The sequence below is a fragment of the Alosa alosa genome, chromosome 13 (genome assembly GCF_017589495.1).
Source record: "Alosa alosa isolate M-15738 ecotype Scorff River chromosome 13, AALO_Geno_1.1, whole genome shotgun sequence".
NCBI lineage: Eukaryota > Metazoa > Chordata > Actinopteri > Clupeiformes > Clupeidae > Alosa > Alosa alosa.
The window spans coordinates 25764936-25783776 of NC_063201.1; the positions used below are offsets into that span (position 1 = coordinate 25764936).

Genomic DNA, 18841 nt, shown 5'->3' on the forward strand with positions numbered 1-18841 from the left:
GCCTTCTGGAATAAGAACATGTCAGAAACGTTCTAGAACATTAAAATCCATACATCATATTATACTTAAATGCACAAAAAGTAGATTTTGTTGTCAAAAAGGTACATGTACTGTATATATGGAAAGCACATAAAATGTACACATTTGTTCTCTGTCTAGGCTAGGCTCTGGCTAGATACCATGTATTATTTAGATTTTGAAAGTAATCAATCTATATTCAATCTATGTGATCCTTACCTTGTAACGTCCAGGTGACATGTAAGTAAATCAGTAGTGCTTTGCTGAGGAGGTGGGGAGAACGATGCCCCTGGAAGCGGTTCAGAAACATGGTCTTAGCTCTGTGTCTTCCAGCAGCAGATGAAGTTTGCCTGGTTCCCCGGTAAGCAGTTAATTAACCATCCGCCGAGTCAAGTTCTCAGTGAAGATCCTGACCTTCCTCTATGGAACGCACTAGGACACAAGCCCCAGATCCAGGCAAGAAAAGGAGGAGGTTTTCCTTCTGTTTGTGCTGAAAATTATTTCAAAACATTGCGGAAAGAGGGTAGAAAATCACAGCCAGGCATTCGCTCATTTGTTTAGACTCCTGAAGAAGGCATTTGAAACAGGTTGAGCAAGTAAATGCCGCAGAGGGAGTGAGACACACACTGGCTTTCCTCTTTAGGTCTCCTCCACTTTATGTGATTCTATTCTTTCAACAGTTTCCTCTCATGTTGTCACAGCCATGTAAATTGGGTATGAAGGAAAGTTATTTTACTTCCAAAATAGTCAGCCAGGTCTTTTACCTTCATCAATGATCAGGACACTCACTCCCATACATTGGTTGTGAGAAAAAAGTGGAGATCCTTTGCTGCAGTCATGAAGTTTGGCATATTAATATCAACTGTAATGCATTTTCAAGTAGTTTGTCTACATTTAAAAGCATATCATACAACTGTCTTTCATATTTACGCAATCTAGTCATACAGTGAGATGGAAATATTTTCTTGGTTTCTACTTTACGGCTCTAGGAAATACATTACATCCTGATTGTTTGGGGAGTTATAGCTCTATGTGAAGTTGTATAATTAGGAGATAACTTGGCCCCTCAGAACACAGACTTCTAGTCAACAGGTGGATTTACAAACCAAATGGCCATCCGAGAGCAGATTTGACTCAGCACAAATTCTCAGAAAGCAAGCAAGGTTGCCAAGCAGGCAACACCTAAGTCAGTCATGCACATCATCTCCCAGGCAAATGTGTCTTTGGAGCACTTGTGGAATGATGGGTAAAAAGAAAATGGTCCAAGAAATGTCCTGATCAGGGCACATATCGATGCATTTGGTCTAAATATACTACACTCATGATATGGTGATATTGATTGGAAAGACACTTTGGGCCATGTGCTAATTTCAGCTTTATGAAAACTCAGAACTCAAATAGACTATTGGACTCTTTTGCATAGAGTCTCAGTGGACTTGCCTGATGTGGATCTTGTGACAAAATAATTACTGTTTCACTTTGTAAAAGGCTCAAGGCCTTACAAATCAAGTTCTGCATGACATTAGTCCTTCTCCTGTGTTCTGTCTATGAATATCAAAACAGGTTTTTTAGGTTAGTCAGAGGACACCTGAAAGGAGCATAAATAGACAAAGAAATTTGAGCATATGCACATGATGCTGTATGACATGAGGTTATCTCAGAAATGGTACTGTAAGCCCTTTAAGGTGGATAAGGCCGGAAGTTCCTGTTGGTACTGAAGTCTAAAATTACGGTACATGTGGGTCGACAACAAAACATATAAATGTACATGTTTAATTAAAACTTTATTTAAATTTACAGTGTTTAATATCACAGTCCAGGTAAGATATGAACAACAATAGATCACAATAGATTATTCCTTTCAGGAAACTTAAAATATACATTCATTCACAAATGGACTTTTTTTTGTTTTTTCATGGATAACGAGAAATGTGAGAAAAGTAAACCGCAACTGATATCTATCTAGACCAGAAAATGTCTCCCATGAAAGCACAATGGCATATCATTTTGAAATCTCTAGTGCACCATGATATGGGACAGCTTCCTCATGAACCTGAACTTTAAACCTCTGCTAAAAGACTGGTACAGATAGAGAGGGAGAGAGAAAAACAAGATTGTGGTTTACAGAAATAATCATGTATGTAAAATATTTCTCCTATTTTTGTATTCTGGAAGGGTACATGTAGATAAAAACTAGCCTGGTATGGCTTACTGCAGCTCAGCTCAGCGTCTGCTGAGGTATGCTACAGTCCAGCAGCCCCCACATGAATAAAGCAGACTTTCTGGTTTGACCGAACCAAACAGCATGCTGATACAATTTAAATGTATCTTCGAAGTATACTGCCATTTCTGACCACAAGACAAAACCACTTTCAACTCAGTGACTTTAGTGAAAGGGGCAGTGCCAGGCTAGAAAAATGCTACCTCTTTAAAAAAAAAAAGAAAAAGTACTTAGAGTACACCATGGTGCAGTGTAGCTCATCATGAATTAAATAATAAGTAGTGTACTTCTCATATAACAGCCTACTGTCACAAGATGTATTTGTTGTCAGGGTTACAAGTGACATGTAACAGATATGTGAAGTACACTGTATCAAAACATCCTAACCAATACAATGGTACATTGTACACGAGGCTACTTTCAATAAAATGGGAGCAGACTTACAGTCACCAAGAATCATAAAGAACATGTCAGAAAGACTGAATTAAACAACAGAGCTACAAATATATACAATGTACAGAAAACAAAGTACTGATTACAAAATCAAAACCTCTAAATATTGACAATAATTATAATAGTTCATGAGAAATACTGTCAAATAAATGTTACAGAAGCATCTTGACCAGAAACCGCACAACCACATAATTTCAACTTCGTTCAAGTGCAGTGCCAGACATATTTAGAACCCAATTTCCCTTCTTTTGGCCTTTTAGCGGTTTCAATAGAAAACAAATATTAATAGCAAAAAAATATTATTTTTATTGAACCAAAAAATAATACAAGTTCATGGCTCCAGTCTGCAACCAGTATCTTTATAGAAGGTAAGTGTAGACATTATCAGACATAATATTGCCATGTAGACTTATACCTCTATTTCATGGAACCAATGCATTGCATACAACTGGCATGACATGCGACGACACCATCTCTTGAGGGAGATGTGTGATAACTTGCATGGCCTACACCTAGAATAATGTGATGGCATACATCTAGAATAATGTGATGGCATACATACAGTAGATGTACGCCACCACATAGATGCATGCCACCACATTATTCTAGATCAGGGGTCTTCAACCTTTTTGGGAATGAGGGCTACCTGAAGGCCCAAAAATTATATAGAGGGCTACTCATTTGAAACAAAAAATTCTAGAATAATGTGGTGGCATGCATAGATGCATGCCACCACATTATTCTAGATGTATACCATGACATTATTCTAGATGTATGCCATGTAAGTTAGAATAATACCAAACTGGAGCTAGAAACCACTTGATAACTAAAATCTCAGAAGGGCAAAAAAGAGAGCAGCATTTGGATACCAAATGTTCTGAACTGATACCATGTCTTGGATGAATAACTGCGCATACTGCGAGGTAATAGGAAAATATATTTTTAAAAAGTTGTGTTACTCCTCCAAAAATGTTTTTGTTAACTCTCTGGTCAAAATTCTTCCAAACATTTATCTGTTTTTTTTTTTTTGTTACAGTCAATTGGCCAATTATTACTGACCACCACATATTCAAAGTTGAACACATAGCTTGTTGTATTTGTTGGTCAGGTTCTTACATTGCACTTGGTAATTTATCAGGTCTGAACAAAGCACTTTCAGGCACATTAAATATGCCTAATGAAACTGCGCCCACTCTTTTATATATTGTTGCCTAATGCACAATTACAATTGCTTGTTTCCAAGGGATAGGCAGTATGGTGTTTTACAACAAAGTTATAGGCATGGGTATTATCAATTTGTATCCATTTCGGACAGTTCCTACAAAATGTACACAAATTGTACTAATGGAAAACTACCAGTATATTGTCCTGTTTTGTTTCACATGTTCTTTTACAGTGTATGTATACAAACACACCTTGCTCATTAATACACCATTCTGGTGTTGCTACATTAAATTATTTTGCCTGTGGATGAATGACTACACGCTCGGAATGACGTATTTTACATATTATATCTAACAATCTACTGAACCACACACTGGCAACTCAGACTGCAGCAGGAGTCTGAATTTTTGGTAGAACACCTTGTGGTTTAGTTTTGTCAAGTAATACCAAGATCTGATGTCATCATGCAAAGCAAGCTCTTAATTGGCAAGGCACGATCACATTCCTTTCCATAAACACATGGGCTGATTTTTGTTTTCACTTGTATATCAGACTACATACTGTATACATTGATCATAAATCCATATTTTGTGACAATTTTACATTCAAACATTAATCCAGAGTTAGGATCAGGTTCCTAAAAAAGGATTGCTATGCTTCTTCCCAGAGGGGGGTTTCCGGAACCTTCAAGGAAAATATTTTTTCTCATATGACAGACTGTTGCCCAGCACTTCTCACCAGGGCAGTTCACACCCGGGCCATCTTATGTACCCCAGGATTACCTTCATAGGTCTGAGAGAGAGAGAGAGAGAGAGAGAGAGAGAAAAGATGGATAAATGGATGAATTGATGGATGGATGGATGGATGGATGGATGGACGGTTTAAGCCAGTGGTGTGCAGATAAAATGGCAGAATATGCAACACCTGCCGTGACTGTCCTTGTGGTAAATTTGTAACCTACTTCTACTTCTAAAATAGGTCTGTGGCCTCTTTGTGCTTTGCTTCTCTCACACTGACCCTCATAGCGGTGGATATCCATGGCAGGAAGCGGGACACTCGGGTGTAGACTCCGGGCTTCTTGGCCATGGCACAGCCAGTGCCCCAGCTGACCACGCCCACCAGCCGGTAGCGTCTGGTCTTCGACAGGCAGTCCTCTGTCACAAAGGGGCCACCACTGTCTCCCTAGAGTGAGAACATAAGGCTGAATCTTTTCTGCACTCGTGGGGACCGCAGACCAAGCCGACGGTCGAACGTCTGATAATGTCCGGCCGGTCGATGAACGACACCGACAGACCTATGTTGACTAATTTATGGCCACTTCCACATCTTAATTCAACATGTGTAATTGGCGTGGGAGCCACCTGGAAAAGGGTTGCTGTGATTGGCTGTTCAGTTTGCCTCACCGTATTCAGTGCAGTGCAGTGTACATACCTGGCAGGCATCAATCCCGCCCTTCTCAAATCCAGCACAGAACATGCTTGTGGTGATCTGGTTGTCATAGTAATCTGGGGCGTTACACACAATGTCACTGATGATGGGAACGTTGGCTTCTTGTAGAATGTTGGCAAGAGCTCCTGAAGAAGAAAAAAGATTTAGACAGTACAGGAGGTAAATGGCAGTGGGGGGTGACAGTTTGCCACTTCCAGACAAAAACCCAACCTTCTCCAATCCCACAGGAATGTTTGTTTATCCAGAAAAAGTGCTGCACTTCTGTTGCTTACGTTTAAATTCTGTTGCTGTTGCACTGGCAGAGTTTGCTAGTGTAAAGGTCAGATACAGAAAGACAGCACTGGCCCATGTCCAAGAGCAACAAATGTGAGTATGAGCCAGAGTACTGGCCTAGAATGACTCTTCTTTCATATAGAGGGATCGCCACTAGAGGGTTGTACTTGACCAGACATTGGATGCATTAAGACAGACTATGATGAACATGCATGAACTGTAGAGATAAACACAAGATCCCCTCAAAGGTGGCAGTATCCAGTTTGAGTGAAATTCTACAACCAGTTTCTGTACAGTACATGCACTGCTACATCACTGCATTGGTAACACACACTAATACATACAATAACTACAGAGGTCATTAACTGCTTGAAATATGTGTTATATGCAATATACTGCAATACAATAACTCATCTAAAATACAAACTACTGTCTAATAATACTATTGCTGTGTCATATTGTTGTCCTTAGAAGATGTTCTGTTATTTTACCATAGTATCCAGTGTTGCCCCAGCCCGTTACTGTACCCATTTGGCCATCCACCAAGCGCTGACCGTGGGTTGGCAGGCACACTGGCTGAACATAGTCTGTCAGGGTCCGAAATCAGAATAAGAAAGAGACAGAGAGAATATGTGTCAAGAGTTAGGGAGATAAAATAGTCCTGTGAAATGGTGTTGTAGTACACAGATCTTGTGTCTGTCCGCTAGCATTTCTGAGCTACACTGGGTCCTTTGTGCTGTGTGGTTAAATGAGACAAAAGATGAAAGCGGAGAACATCCTCTCTGCATAACAATGAGACCGGATTGGCGCTACACCATGTTCCTCCATCACATTTTACTGAACACACACACACGATGTGACTTTTGAGACATGTGACTCAAAAGTGAGCCTTCTGTAAGGTCAGCTGCTGATACTAAAGAGATGTCATTCCAAGACCGGACACTAGAGGGAGGAAGGAGCCTTTCTATTCTTAACCGGTCAGTCAAAAAAGTATCAACATTCTACTGTCACGGCTGCTCTTTTTATCCACAAAAAACACCATATGATCTCAAAACAGTCCCTGTGCTTTGGAGAGAGAAAGGGATATTCTCATTGAGATTCCCATGGCAACTGGAAATATAAAAATTGAGGATGCAGGTCAGATAACATTGTCATTTGTAAGGGCACAAGCACAGGAGAAAAATAGGCCCTTTGTCTGGAGCCCTGTGCAGCGCAGTGAGCTGAGACCAGAGAGGGTTGTGCTATAATGATTCCTTTACACTGCCAGCCCCCAAGCCAGGAGCACTGTCTTTATCCTTTGTAAAGAAAACAAACGTTCATCATGTCAAACCCAAAACAATTGCTGGTTTTAAAACATAGCTGCATATTCTTCTATACCTGGCTGGGCATACGTGTGTATCTGTGGGAAATCTAAACATATTTTCTCTGCAGCAGCAACATCAAGTCATCTATCACCATTGTCCAGTGGTCTTTAGACAGCGTGCCTGGCCTCTCCAGTGGGCCTTACCAGTGAACTGTAGCGGTGCAGTGAGGGCCAACACAGCGATGTCTCGGCTGTTGTCCTCTACATTGGGGTCAACGAAGGGCAGGTAGCTGCTATGGTAGACCACAGTCTGCACCTCAGCGATGACCACGTTTTTATGAGTCGGGTTGTTGTAGATGGAGCCCAATATTACTCGCCACCTCCCCACATGGCGATAGCGCCTACAAAAGAGGGAAGATGCGCGGACATGAGGGCCTGTCTGTGTATGAGGTGTGTGTGTGTGTGTGTGTGTGTGTGTGTGTGTGTGTGTGTGTGTGTGTGTGTGTGTGTGTGTATGTCTTAGTGGTGAGCAGGATGGAGATACATTGAGATGGAGGTGGAGATTGGAGAAACATGTTACTGTGAGTACTGTTTGCTGTGTGTCCTGTGTAGATGTGTGTATGTGTGTGTGTGTGTGTGTGTGTGTGTGTGTGTGTGTGTGTGTGTGTGTGTGTGTGTGTGTGTGTGTGTGTGTGTGTGTGTGTGTGTTTTCACTCACTCAGGGAAGCAGTGGGCAGCACTGACTATCCAGCGGTCGGATATAATGGAGCCTCCACACTGGTGCACGCCGTCATACTGCAGGCTGACCTGCCAGGGCCAACGTCCCTGCTTGGCGTCCACGCCCCCGACGATCCGCTCCTCCGTCAGGCTACGACGACCGCAATCTACAGGGGCCCAAGACAGGGACAGAGAGATAGAAAGATCCTTTGTTTTATTTCTTATGACTTTCTTATCCCTGCAATGTAGAACCACTTCTTGTTACGATCTCCTTGTTACTCAAATGTATTTCTGTATTGTCAAATCTTAACTGCCTCAACTGTAAAACATTCTGGGTCAAATCCCGTTGTTTTAAATGTGATATATAAATAAAGTTACTTGACTAGAAGATAAAAATAGTCTGTTGTTAATAACAATTATTAAAAAAAAAACAAAGAAAAACTGCCAGTACAGCAAGTATATACATTTCTCAATGCAAAAAATACCGTTTGCTGTATCAATTTACCTTGGCAAGTCAAAGCAAGGACCTCTCCAGTTTCACATTCACTATGAAAAAGGATAGATGGAACACAGAAATTAATACATCAACAGGTAAAAATAGTGAGTAATAATTGTTCAATAACTATTTTACAAACTGAACTTGAATCTTAACAGATGATCTGGTAAGTCCCTGTGGACAGACTATTTAAGTGAAGTGTTACCATATCAGCAGTAACTGACCCACTGGCCATTTCATTCCACTTTTCATTACAGAAGCCTGAATATGATATTTTGACATATTTCCTACATAAAATAGTATTCTTACTTTTGGTAAAAGATTTAAACAATTGAGAAGGATGGTCATACCAGGGATATAGGACAGTGGAAATCTTTTTGCCATAGGTCAGCTCATTCTCTTTGACACAGAAGAAATCGTGGTCATTACTTTGTTGGATGCTGGAGAAATTCACCACCCTAATGGGAAGTATTGATGACACAGAGTGCTAATCAGCACAGTGCATTAAAATCAGCAAAGAAAAAGTGAACTGTAGCCTACACATTCCACCACTATACCACACTCAAGTTCCACTTAACATGTTGAGGAGTTAAACGTAGAGCAGCATTAGGCGGGGATCACATTAGCCAGCGGCCAGCGGCAAGCGCCAGCGGCAAGCACAACGCTCAGACCATAACGCCCCTGATCCACTAGCATGCGATGCGAACACCGCGACGCAGTATCCCTATTAATTTCTATGAGAAGCGAATTCCGCACCCGCATAGGACTCTGGGTATGCGGTGCGACGAGTGCTGTGGCTGCGGCGCGTCAAAAAGTTCAGCAATCCCCAACTTTATGCAAATTAATCCGTCCATCGCGAGGCGAGTATCCAATAGCAGAGCAAAACGCAGGGGAGGTCCACCATCACGTAGCCTAAACAAAACCTAATTTTCCGGTAGTGTGGTTACCGCCAACGTACAGAAACATGTCGGATGAGAAAAAATAATCATAGCAGTGTCTACATTTCCGTGTTTGTATGATGTGTGGCTAGAATCCTACATGGATAACTTCATGATTGAAATGTCCGCCCAAATTGCAAACTAATTCATAGATGTGACTTTCCCTCGGTAATTTCAAAATAGTGGAGGGAAACATTTTGTTTGGTTGTTTACTAGGCTACCTGCTCTTGCCCTGCCGTTACCACACATCTACAAAAGGGGACGCCCATCAAAGCGTCTTCATGGAGGGTAGCGTCGCGATTTGGGGAATTCGCATCGCGTGCTAGTGGATCAGGGGCGTAATAAGTTCTATCTCGTTCCTAAGTAACACAAACGGTTTGCCTAAACTGACAATTGAATAAGCTCGTGTTTGAAAGCTCGGTTTGAAAGTTGAACCAAGTTCAATGCTCAGCTTGTTCAACGCTAGCGTTGCCACCATTCCACTGCCGAACCATAGAAAGCAATAGGAAATCTGCCGCTTGCCGCTGATCCCCGCCTAAATAAACGGCATTGTTTCGTCCATGTTTGGTCACCAGACTGCTGCTCACCTGACGAAGCCCATTTCCTCACAGCTGATGGAGGCCAGTAGTTGGTCGGCACTGGAGGAGCAGATGTGCCTCCACCTGCGCTGGGCGGAGTCAAAGACTCGGAGACGCTTGTCTGTGGAGCTCACCTGGACTGTGGCAGGCGCGGGTCAGACAGGGGGCGGGGCAACAAGAGGAATGCGGAAAGTGGAATGTGAGCTGGACCACTAGATTGACATTCTGTGCTACAGAATGGGATAAACTGTTAACTGTGAAATATTAAGGCACTGATGCTCACCATCATACAATCCTGTGTCTTCTGTCCTGCTCAAATATGTGACTGTAATACATAGATGAAAACTAAGAGTTATCAGCCATGAATGATGAATGTATTTTTAACCAGACCCATCCATTCCCTTGTCAACAATAACTCTGATGGTGTGCAATTCAACTATATCTTAACTATGTTTAGCCCCCCAAAACATGTCCGTGGTAGCCTATATAGGATCCGGCCCGCACGTACGACATCGTCAAACTATAACCTCGTAAAAACCGTAAACCGTAATTTCCCCCATTCATTCTCTATGGCGGGTCTTAACAGTACACATGTAATACTCTTTTTGTCCACTGGTGGTTGTTTTGACGTTTTGATGTTTCGCGTTTGCCATCGAAAACGGAATGAAATGTATAGTAGGCCTACCTGCAAACAATGTAAGAGGCCTCTGCTGACTGCATCAGTGCTCAAAGTATTCTAAAAATGTATCAATTAATTGTTAATAACCAACTAACTTCTATTCAAGTCATAATTCTGGAACTTTCTGGTATAATTATTTATATTTTTTATTCACTCGTTCAAACAGAGTTCACAAAGTTCTCATCAGGTGAGTGAAAGTTAGAATGGTGGTCATTTCAGATGTTTCTGCCACCACTTCATAAAACTCATAGTTTGAGAACTTTAAATTATTTGTAGGATATTGCTTGTTCACAACTTGAGCTGTGTAGCCTATGCAAAGTTCAGGGTTCAAAATATACTTTTGGGACTCCCTGCTTATAGTTTTGAGAATGCTATTATTATTATTTCATTTGAGCTACATTTTACACTGATATGGCATGATGGCAATATAAACACAGATAACAATGGTATTAAATTGGAATAGCCTATAGATTAAATTTAATGGAATATTCAACTAAAGTAGACTGCCTTTGTTCACAGCGCTAAGCTATTTATGGTTACTGATATACTCCGAGTCTCTGGCCCTCTCTTAGAGCCAGGTATAGTGAGCTGGCCCTCGGAAGAAAAAGTTTGGGGACCACTGCTATAGAGTGAGCTGGAAACAATATGCAACAAAGGAAATCTTTGTTTAGTCCTTTTTAACAACAAAGATGACTTCTGTCTTTCTCTGTGAGGTCTAAAACAAAGACATTTGGATTTTTGAATGACACACTCACAACTATGTGTGCTTGGGGCTACATCCAGGGCCTAGTGACACAAGAACGTCCAGAGTCTGAGATGTGTGAGTCCAGTGTGAGTATATCTCATTAAACAAGCACATGATTCTATGCCTCTTGGCTCTGAGTAACGGTCAAAGCGATGTACAAATCGTCATGACTGGCACAGAATACTGCAGTTGAAGGGTATTTCTCAGACTAATTTCCCCAAAGACGACCTCTCTCACCTAGGGCCCAGATGGCCACACCGATGCCCCCTAATACCACCATCGCCAGACTGACAGCGACAGCCACGCGACAGGGGCTAAAGATGGTCATCCCTGGACTTCCTGTGGGCAGAACAAGAAAAGAACTTCACATTAGCAAAAGAAGAAAGCCAAATAAATCATTTTCCTAAAAAAACAATCATGATCAGAATCCTGATACTGCAAGAGTGCTCTGCCCTCCCACTTGGGCCACTATGGACTGTAAGTGTCTATTTGAAAACAGAAAAGAAAGTGCAAATATGAAGAGAACAAAATAATGTCAGCTCCTGAGCTCGGCATTTCCAGCATGGCATCCAGGACACCTGGATCAATAGTGCAAAGTCTCCATTTCAATGGAGCTAAAGCAAACTGAGAGCTCATCCGCTGCAGCAATGCCAACCCATGGAAAGTGTCACCCTGTCCCTGGACATAGGCAGACAGCCCGCGCCATGTGGGGGGGTTTATGGTTGCGTAAAGTCGAACCTGTCCAAGAGTGCCAGACGTTGTTAACTGGTGTTAACTGGGCCTGCCTATGCATGGGTAACCTGTGCAGGGTCACCCTATAAATGAGAGTGGGTCCTGGTGTACTTGGAAGTTCGGAAGATCAGTTGGCAATGTTGTCTTTGAAAGGGAATCCAGTGATTAATCTTGAAATTCTAGGGAACCTCTCCCACCTTTATTCAAATAGCTATTTCATAACATGCTTCAATGATTAAGTAGCTATTTGAAAAAAAAAGGCTTTTTGCATTGTCTACTGGTCCAGCCTTGTCTGTGGTCATTTTAGGACTTAGTGTCTGAAAGGTCATCATTGTAATGGACTGCCACTCTCATATGCAGTCATGGAATTGTATGTGTACTTAATGTTAACTTATTATCTTGTAGTGTTATTGTTATGTTTTTTATCTTGTTTTTTTTTATGTGAGCATGACGGTGGGCGTAAGCACTGTCATTTCCATTCTTATGGATGAAATAAATTTGACTTGACTTGACTTGATGGAAAACAAGAGGCAACCCCTACAGCCTCTTTCTCCATGTCATCAGCCTAAGTCTCATCTCAAGTGCATACTCACACAAAACCAACAAAAGCAGTCCTCGCTCAAGAGGAGATGTGTGCAGTGGTGCATGACCACTCCTTTTGTCTGAAAACGCTTGGGTTTGACAGGAGCGTGCTCTCGTGTGATCATTAACCTTGCTGGACCACCACACTGCTGATGTTCCACAGAACCTGGAGTCACAGGTCACACAGGCAGTCTGTTGCACTGATAAGGGCAAGCCAAACAAACATCATTACATGTGTCTATCAGCACGTCTGGAGACAAGAGCTCCCTCCCCTCGTCCATCGTTGACCAGTTCCTACTGATCTGTCTGTCAGGTGTTGATTTCATCCGCTGTGATTCTGAAGGATCAGCCTCCAGAATTAGAAGAAGGCTCCAGAATTAAAGGGCGAGTGTGAGAGTGCTGAATGAACCCACACACACACACACACCCCTCCTTATCACTGTCATAACACGGTCTCACTTCCTGACAGGAGTTATGATAGCAGTATAGAAGGAAGGTAGCATGGGCCCAACACACACACCACCAAAACAAAGACAGGATGACTGATGACAGAGATACAATGGACTCCTTGGCATGTATTTGGTGAGAAAACACAACAAGTACAGCAGGCCATAGGGGTCTACCCGGGGAATCCCTGTGCTTAGGAGCATATACATCATTAATTAGGCCCTTTGAGGGACGTACAACAACATCAACCTTCCACTAGTAGAGGGCGTGGGCACTAACATGGCAAGCTATGCAATATGGAATACTGCATAGCAGACATGTGTATAATAACAATCTGCCACAGTCAGACCCAAAGCATCAAAGATGTGAGGCCTTGCCAAGATTTTAAAGTCCATATGGAGATTGAAGACAAAAGGAGAGGTGGGGGGGGGGTCAAATGAAAATGAACAGTTTATATAATCACTACATAAACATCTATTCATTTTTGTACTGAATACAAGTGCTTCCTAATTGCATTAGAACAGGAAAGTGATTAACACAAAACGACTGATCATGCTGCAGATATGCAGTATGTTGTTCTACATGACAGTGCTTATAAAGATTACAAACAGGCATGCATGTTACCATAATGCTGGTCCAGAACAAAGAGAAACATTGGGGAATTGACGTGATTTGACATGGGATCCTCAACATTACATCTGAGGACAAACACAACAAAAAGCCAGCCCACAAAGAAAATGGCAGATGCCGTTTTGAGGAAGTGAGAATGAGCTGCTATGGTAACGACATCAGCATGCATGAACACACAGAAACCAAAACCAGACATGTGCCTATTTTTGACATTCACAAATCCACTTCAGTGAAGGCAGCATTTTCTTGGATAGCAAAACATTTCAGGATCAAATTGTCTCTCAGGTTTGTCACCCCAAGTTTCCCTAGTTGGCTGTCTCTGTGGAGCCTTCACTATCCATAGTTTCTGCACCAGCGGTCGGTTTAATGGATGACTAAAGTACAGGGTTCCCACTTTAAGTCAAATGTAAAATTCCTTGACTTTTCCCTGAAATAAAAAAAACCCTGAATTTCCATGACTTACTATAAATTGAATGGTACAATATACCGACCAATGATTTAAGAGCAGCCACATAGCGTTCAAGAATATTTTACTTTTTTAGAGCAGGAGATGAATAATTGGGCATTGGATACTCAAAGAAGCAACCCCCAACCCAGCAGTAAAGCTAATAATCAGATACTGTATACACCAGTTCTGTGTGGACATATTTGTATTAATGTATTTTGCCAAGTAAATTTTAAACTGCTACAACAACAAAAAAACTGATATTACATGACTGCCCCAAAAACGATAAAATTCTCTGACTTTCCATGTCTGGAATAGACCAAAATTCCATGATATTCCAGAAATGCCATGACCCATGGGAACCCTGAAAGTATCAACCCACCACTGACTGTCAGGGGGGGATGGCTCACTGAGAGATGCCACAGTCAGTCCAGCCCCACTGCAATATCTCCACAGTGGTGTCTACAACTCCCCATGCTAGTACAGTATAGGCAACCTGATTGAGGAACAAGTGCCACCATTGTCTGACTAAGACTCAGCTGTAGGCTGTCGTTTTCAATCACTCGAGAGGCCGAGAGCGTCAGGCATGAGTCAGCTGCCCCGTCACAACCACCCACCCACCCACATGCAGTGGTACTTAGCTTGTTTCAGGAGTGCCTTGGGAACAGTGGGTATGCGCACTAACGACAGGGAGAGAAGGCTGGCATATTCAGCATTCATAGACGTTTCACCATCTGAAAACGTTTCTCTTACATCCTTTGAGTCTCTACTCATAAACAGTCCAGTGCAGTACAGTGGGGCAGCCGTGGCCTACAGGTTTGCGCTTCGGACTTGTAACTGGAGGGTTGCCGGTTTGAACAACAAAGGATCTTATGACAGTGTGTCATGGCGGTCAGTGCAGGTCAGCACATGTCTGTAAAGACTTCCATATTAGTTAATGCATTCAGCAAAAATGTAACTCCTTTTGGAGTGGTCTAAAGTGATTTCAAAACATATCTATAAGAATGTAATGCACTCTTTGGAGATTCTGTTTGTCTTTTTTGTTGTCTTTTGTCTATATAGCACCCTGGTTGGCAACAAACATTCAAGTAGCCAAATTAACATACTTTCTTCTGCTTTTCAAGAATTTTGAGTTCCGTCTTTTCTGACAACACAATCAACTTTTAGGCACGTGTTATAGGTTGAGTTTCATTTACACAGACTCAACCTATGTGGGTTTCCGTCTACTTCCACAACTCTACACGTACAGTATGAGTAGCCTGGTGATTGATCTCTGAGGTTTTTTTTAACCATTATGACTCAGAAGTCAGAACGTTCAAACACACTGTCAACAGGAACTTCCCCACTAACCACTTCAATGTAGTTTAGGTAGTTACCATGGTGACAGCACAGTAAGCATCGTTTTATCTGTCTGAACATGTGCACACAGCCATAAACTATTAGAACCAACCATTCATATTCATCCTTATGAGAAATGATCTTTTGAAAACCAGCCACAATAGTCATTTATGCTGAGAGGGAAACGGATATCACAGAAATCGATAATGGTTTACATTTTTTCCAAATTCTTCTACAGTAGCCTATTTCACAACTGAAACAACATTATGATCCAAAAGGTTCTCTGACAGGCAAAAATATAAATTTAGACCACAGACATATCCATGGGTGCAAATAAGACATCCTATTTAATTGCAAGGCCATTTGGGTATGAATACTTCCTATTGCATTGCTGTCGTTTCTATAGTCATCTCTTTTACATCTCCTGTATACTGTATCAATATCCAATATCTTATCAAGGAGAACCATCTATACAGCTTTCACCAACACCACACCCAGTTCTAGGCAGTTCCACCAAAATGTTCAATGTTGCGTCAGCCACTTTCCTGCAGGGAGTGATATTCTAACATAAATGTAAATATCAGAAGACAGGATCCATTGGGCAGCTATTTTTACAATCTAATAGCAAAATACAACCAGCAGAGAGCGCATTTTTATTTAGATTTAATGTGCTGAAGCCATATTATAAAGACACCTACTAGACTGTAATAAGATGTATAAATATTACTATAATTATTCATGAATTACTACTAATTACTGTTTTTTTTTTTTTTTTTAATTATAATGTTTATTACTTATCAATGTATATCGCTCTGGACAAAGGCATCTGCCAAGAGCCATAATCATAACCATAACCATAACTACAATAACAGACAACAGTGTTTTGTCGCCAACCAATTCTGTTATGCATACCAAGATGTAAACAATGTAATATTTTATGACTCAGATTGTCCTGTTCTGTTCACAAGTGTCCTCCCCTAACATCCCAGTGACAAAGGGCGGCCAATACACAAATACCAAAATGTGGTAGTTCTTGTGGAAAGATTACAAGTGGACAATACAGCTGGAATCCATTTCTGTGGATACAGTGTGTTGAATATAACGTCCCTCAAAAGTGTGTGTTTATGCTGTCATATCAGAGAAGAGCAAAGCCTTCCCCAGAACCATTTTCGATATAATTCCCTTTCAACCAGGAGAATCAAATCCAGCTGGCACTGTTTAAAAAAAGTTCCCTCTGAAGCCCAGTCCACCGTGAACATCTTATTGATGCCATATTTCGTCAAATTTCTAGAATACCATGGAAGTGAACAAAACAACGTCCCCCGGATGGTTAGGGACAGCGAACTCCATTAATCTTTAACATTAGAGTCGCCTGATTCCTGGTGTAATTGCTGGTGGTCTGGACATAAGCAAAAATAAGTCTATTTGCCTGTTTTAGTCTGTGTGAACACTCACCCTTCTTCTTCTCTGCCATCTCCCAAACAAGAGAATAAAACTGGTACACTGGTTATCCTTTCACACTCCTTTGGGATGTTTTTGAAATGTCCTTAATTTGCTGCAAAGTAAAGCATTGAATGGCAAGAATTACACACTACAACTAACTGAAGCTATGGGCAGAGATGGGTTAAACAAGTTAAATAAGCCAAAGGGCAATATGACTGATCACTGTATTGTACCAAGACTTGGATGTCTAAAATGTTAAGGTTATTTATTGTTTAGTAGGGTAGTAAGGCCTTTACTTTGTTTGTTTTAATCCAAAAATCTTAAGCCTTTCAAAGGAACACAAACAGAAGACAAAACCAAACAAAAAAAATTTAAAAATTGAACCAAGCCTACATACATCATAGCGTTTATTCTTGTTCACTTTTGTATAGGCCTAACGCTCTTTACGCAAACCGTTTGTCAACTTTGATTTGACTCAAAAGTCTGTGAACGATGAGAGGAATGCCAACTAAAACCAACACCATTGCCAAAAGAAAAATCCCATTTCCAGTTTTCCACTCACCTGTCGCTATTTACAACTTTCTGTCCAGTGATGTTATTTTTCGTTCAGAAACGAAGAGTTGTAGGTTTACTCTTTTCAACACTATCGTGTTTCCAAAAATGCAGGGGAAAAACAGGGTAGAATATGGACAACATGTACGCTATGTTCCACGAGTCCAGTTTCCCGTTAACAGGTAGCCTAACTTACAAACAGGAGGAATTCTCACTCCCTCTCTCTCACCCTCTCTTTCCCAGTCGCGCTCTGTTCCTCCTTCTTCCGGTCAATATGCACCTGTTAGGCTACCTGTCCTGTACGGCTCAGTGTAACTGTGTTAGTAGACTAGGCTACGTTTTTCACATTTAATCCTGGCACCAACAGATAACATGTTGGCCCTTTTATCTAACTTATCCCTAATTCAGCACACTGACCGAACAATTATTAAAGTAGCCTACCTTATAAGCTGGGCTAACACCAAAAACAACATTAACACTAAACATGTATGATGACCGCCACCAGCGACAGCGCAGGTTTTCATTATTATATTTCCCTATCTCAAGACATGCATGTGCAGTCATTCTATCACATCTACAAATTCATGAACACATAGAGTGATATGTGTATACTGTAGGCCTATGTTTTCTTTTAAACAATAATATCTAATAATACTATTTTTCTTATTTTTGTGTGCCATTCTATCTTATGCCATAGAGTGTTGAACAAATGACAACCAACTATAATCAAATGGACATAAATATGTGCATTGGTATAGAAAAATAAGTCCAGAGATTGTGACAATCATAGTTTCATGTGATCATGTAAACTAATGCATTCAGAGTAGGGGGGGGGGGGGCAGCAGACACATGATGCCATTTGGGTGGGGACAGAATGTGGCATGGGGTGAGTAAAGGAGCAGCAAAAACTGACTTATCTAGTTAAAATGTTTCATAGCTTAGTCAATGGTGCATTGGTTTTGGTTGAAATATTTTGACCACATAGGATCATGTATATGAGTTCAATATATGTGTTAAATTCCAATCAGGTTTTAGATCTCTGCACACCACTAAATCGGCCTTGCTTAAAGTCCAAAACGACATTCTCTTAGCAGTTGATTCTGGATCTTGCGCCCTCTTGGTGCTTCTTGATCTGAGTGCAGCATTTGACACCATTGACCATAACATCCTATTAAAACGCTTGGAGGATGAAGTTGGTCTCCAGGGTTCTGTTTTGCAATGGTTCTCTTCTTATCTTAGTGATAGATCATTTTCAGTTAGTTTAGGCAATTTCTCCTCTTCCTCTGCCCTTATAAAGTGTGGTGTTCCTCAGGGTTCCATTTTGGGCCCTCTTTTATTCTCTCATTATATGCTACCCCTTGGCTCAATTTTTAAAAAGTATAACATTCAGTATCACTGCTATGCAGATGACACTCAGTTTTACCTGCCTGTTAACACTAATGGCATTTGTTACTTGGAGAATATTTTTAACTTGTCTCAGTGACATCAAATGCTGGATGGCAAGACATTTTCTTCAACTGAACGAAAGTAAAACTGATATAATTATTTTTGGCCCTCCAAGTGATGTTTCTATCTTGAAAAATGCACTAGGACCTCTCTCTGCAAACTGCCACAGTGAAGTAAAGAATCTTGGGGTTT

General features: G+C 41.2%; 1 protein-coding gene across 1 annotated transcript; it reads right to left on the minus strand.

Moving 5' to 3' along the window:
* Positions 1 to 1783: 1783 nt before the first annotated feature.
* Positions 1784 to 17425, minus strand: hpn (hepsin). Its single transcript, XM_048261861.1, has 13 exons — positions 17214 to 17425; positions 16664 to 16763; positions 11272 to 11373; positions 9894 to 9935; positions 9620 to 9749; positions 8445 to 8552; positions 8104 to 8144; positions 7600 to 7765; positions 7086 to 7282; positions 6070 to 6165; positions 5288 to 5430; positions 4874 to 5038; positions 1784 to 4648 (listed from the first exon to the last, which is right to left on the minus strand). The coding sequence occupies exons 2-13, from the start codon at positions 16680 to 16682 to the stop codon at positions 4604 to 4606; spliced, it is 1254 nt and encodes a 417-aa protein (XP_048117818.1). The 5' UTR covers positions 16683 to 16763; positions 17214 to 17425; the 3' UTR covers positions 1784 to 4603.
* Positions 17426 to 18841: the final 1416 nt, after the last annotated feature.

What these genes read in the sequence shown, in the direction of transcription:
- hpn (XM_048261861.1), bottom strand. An exon ending in CCTTGCTTTGACTTGCCAAG is followed by an intron (nt 7,766 to 8,103) that starts GTAAATTGATAC and finishes GGGCCCCTGTAG; the next exon opens with ATTGCGGTCGTCGTAGCCTG. An exon ending in GCTGCCCACTGCTTCCCTGA is followed by an intron (nt 7,283 to 7,599) that starts GTGAGTGAAAAC and finishes CCTCTTTTGTAG; the next exon opens with GCGCTATCGCCATGTGGGGA.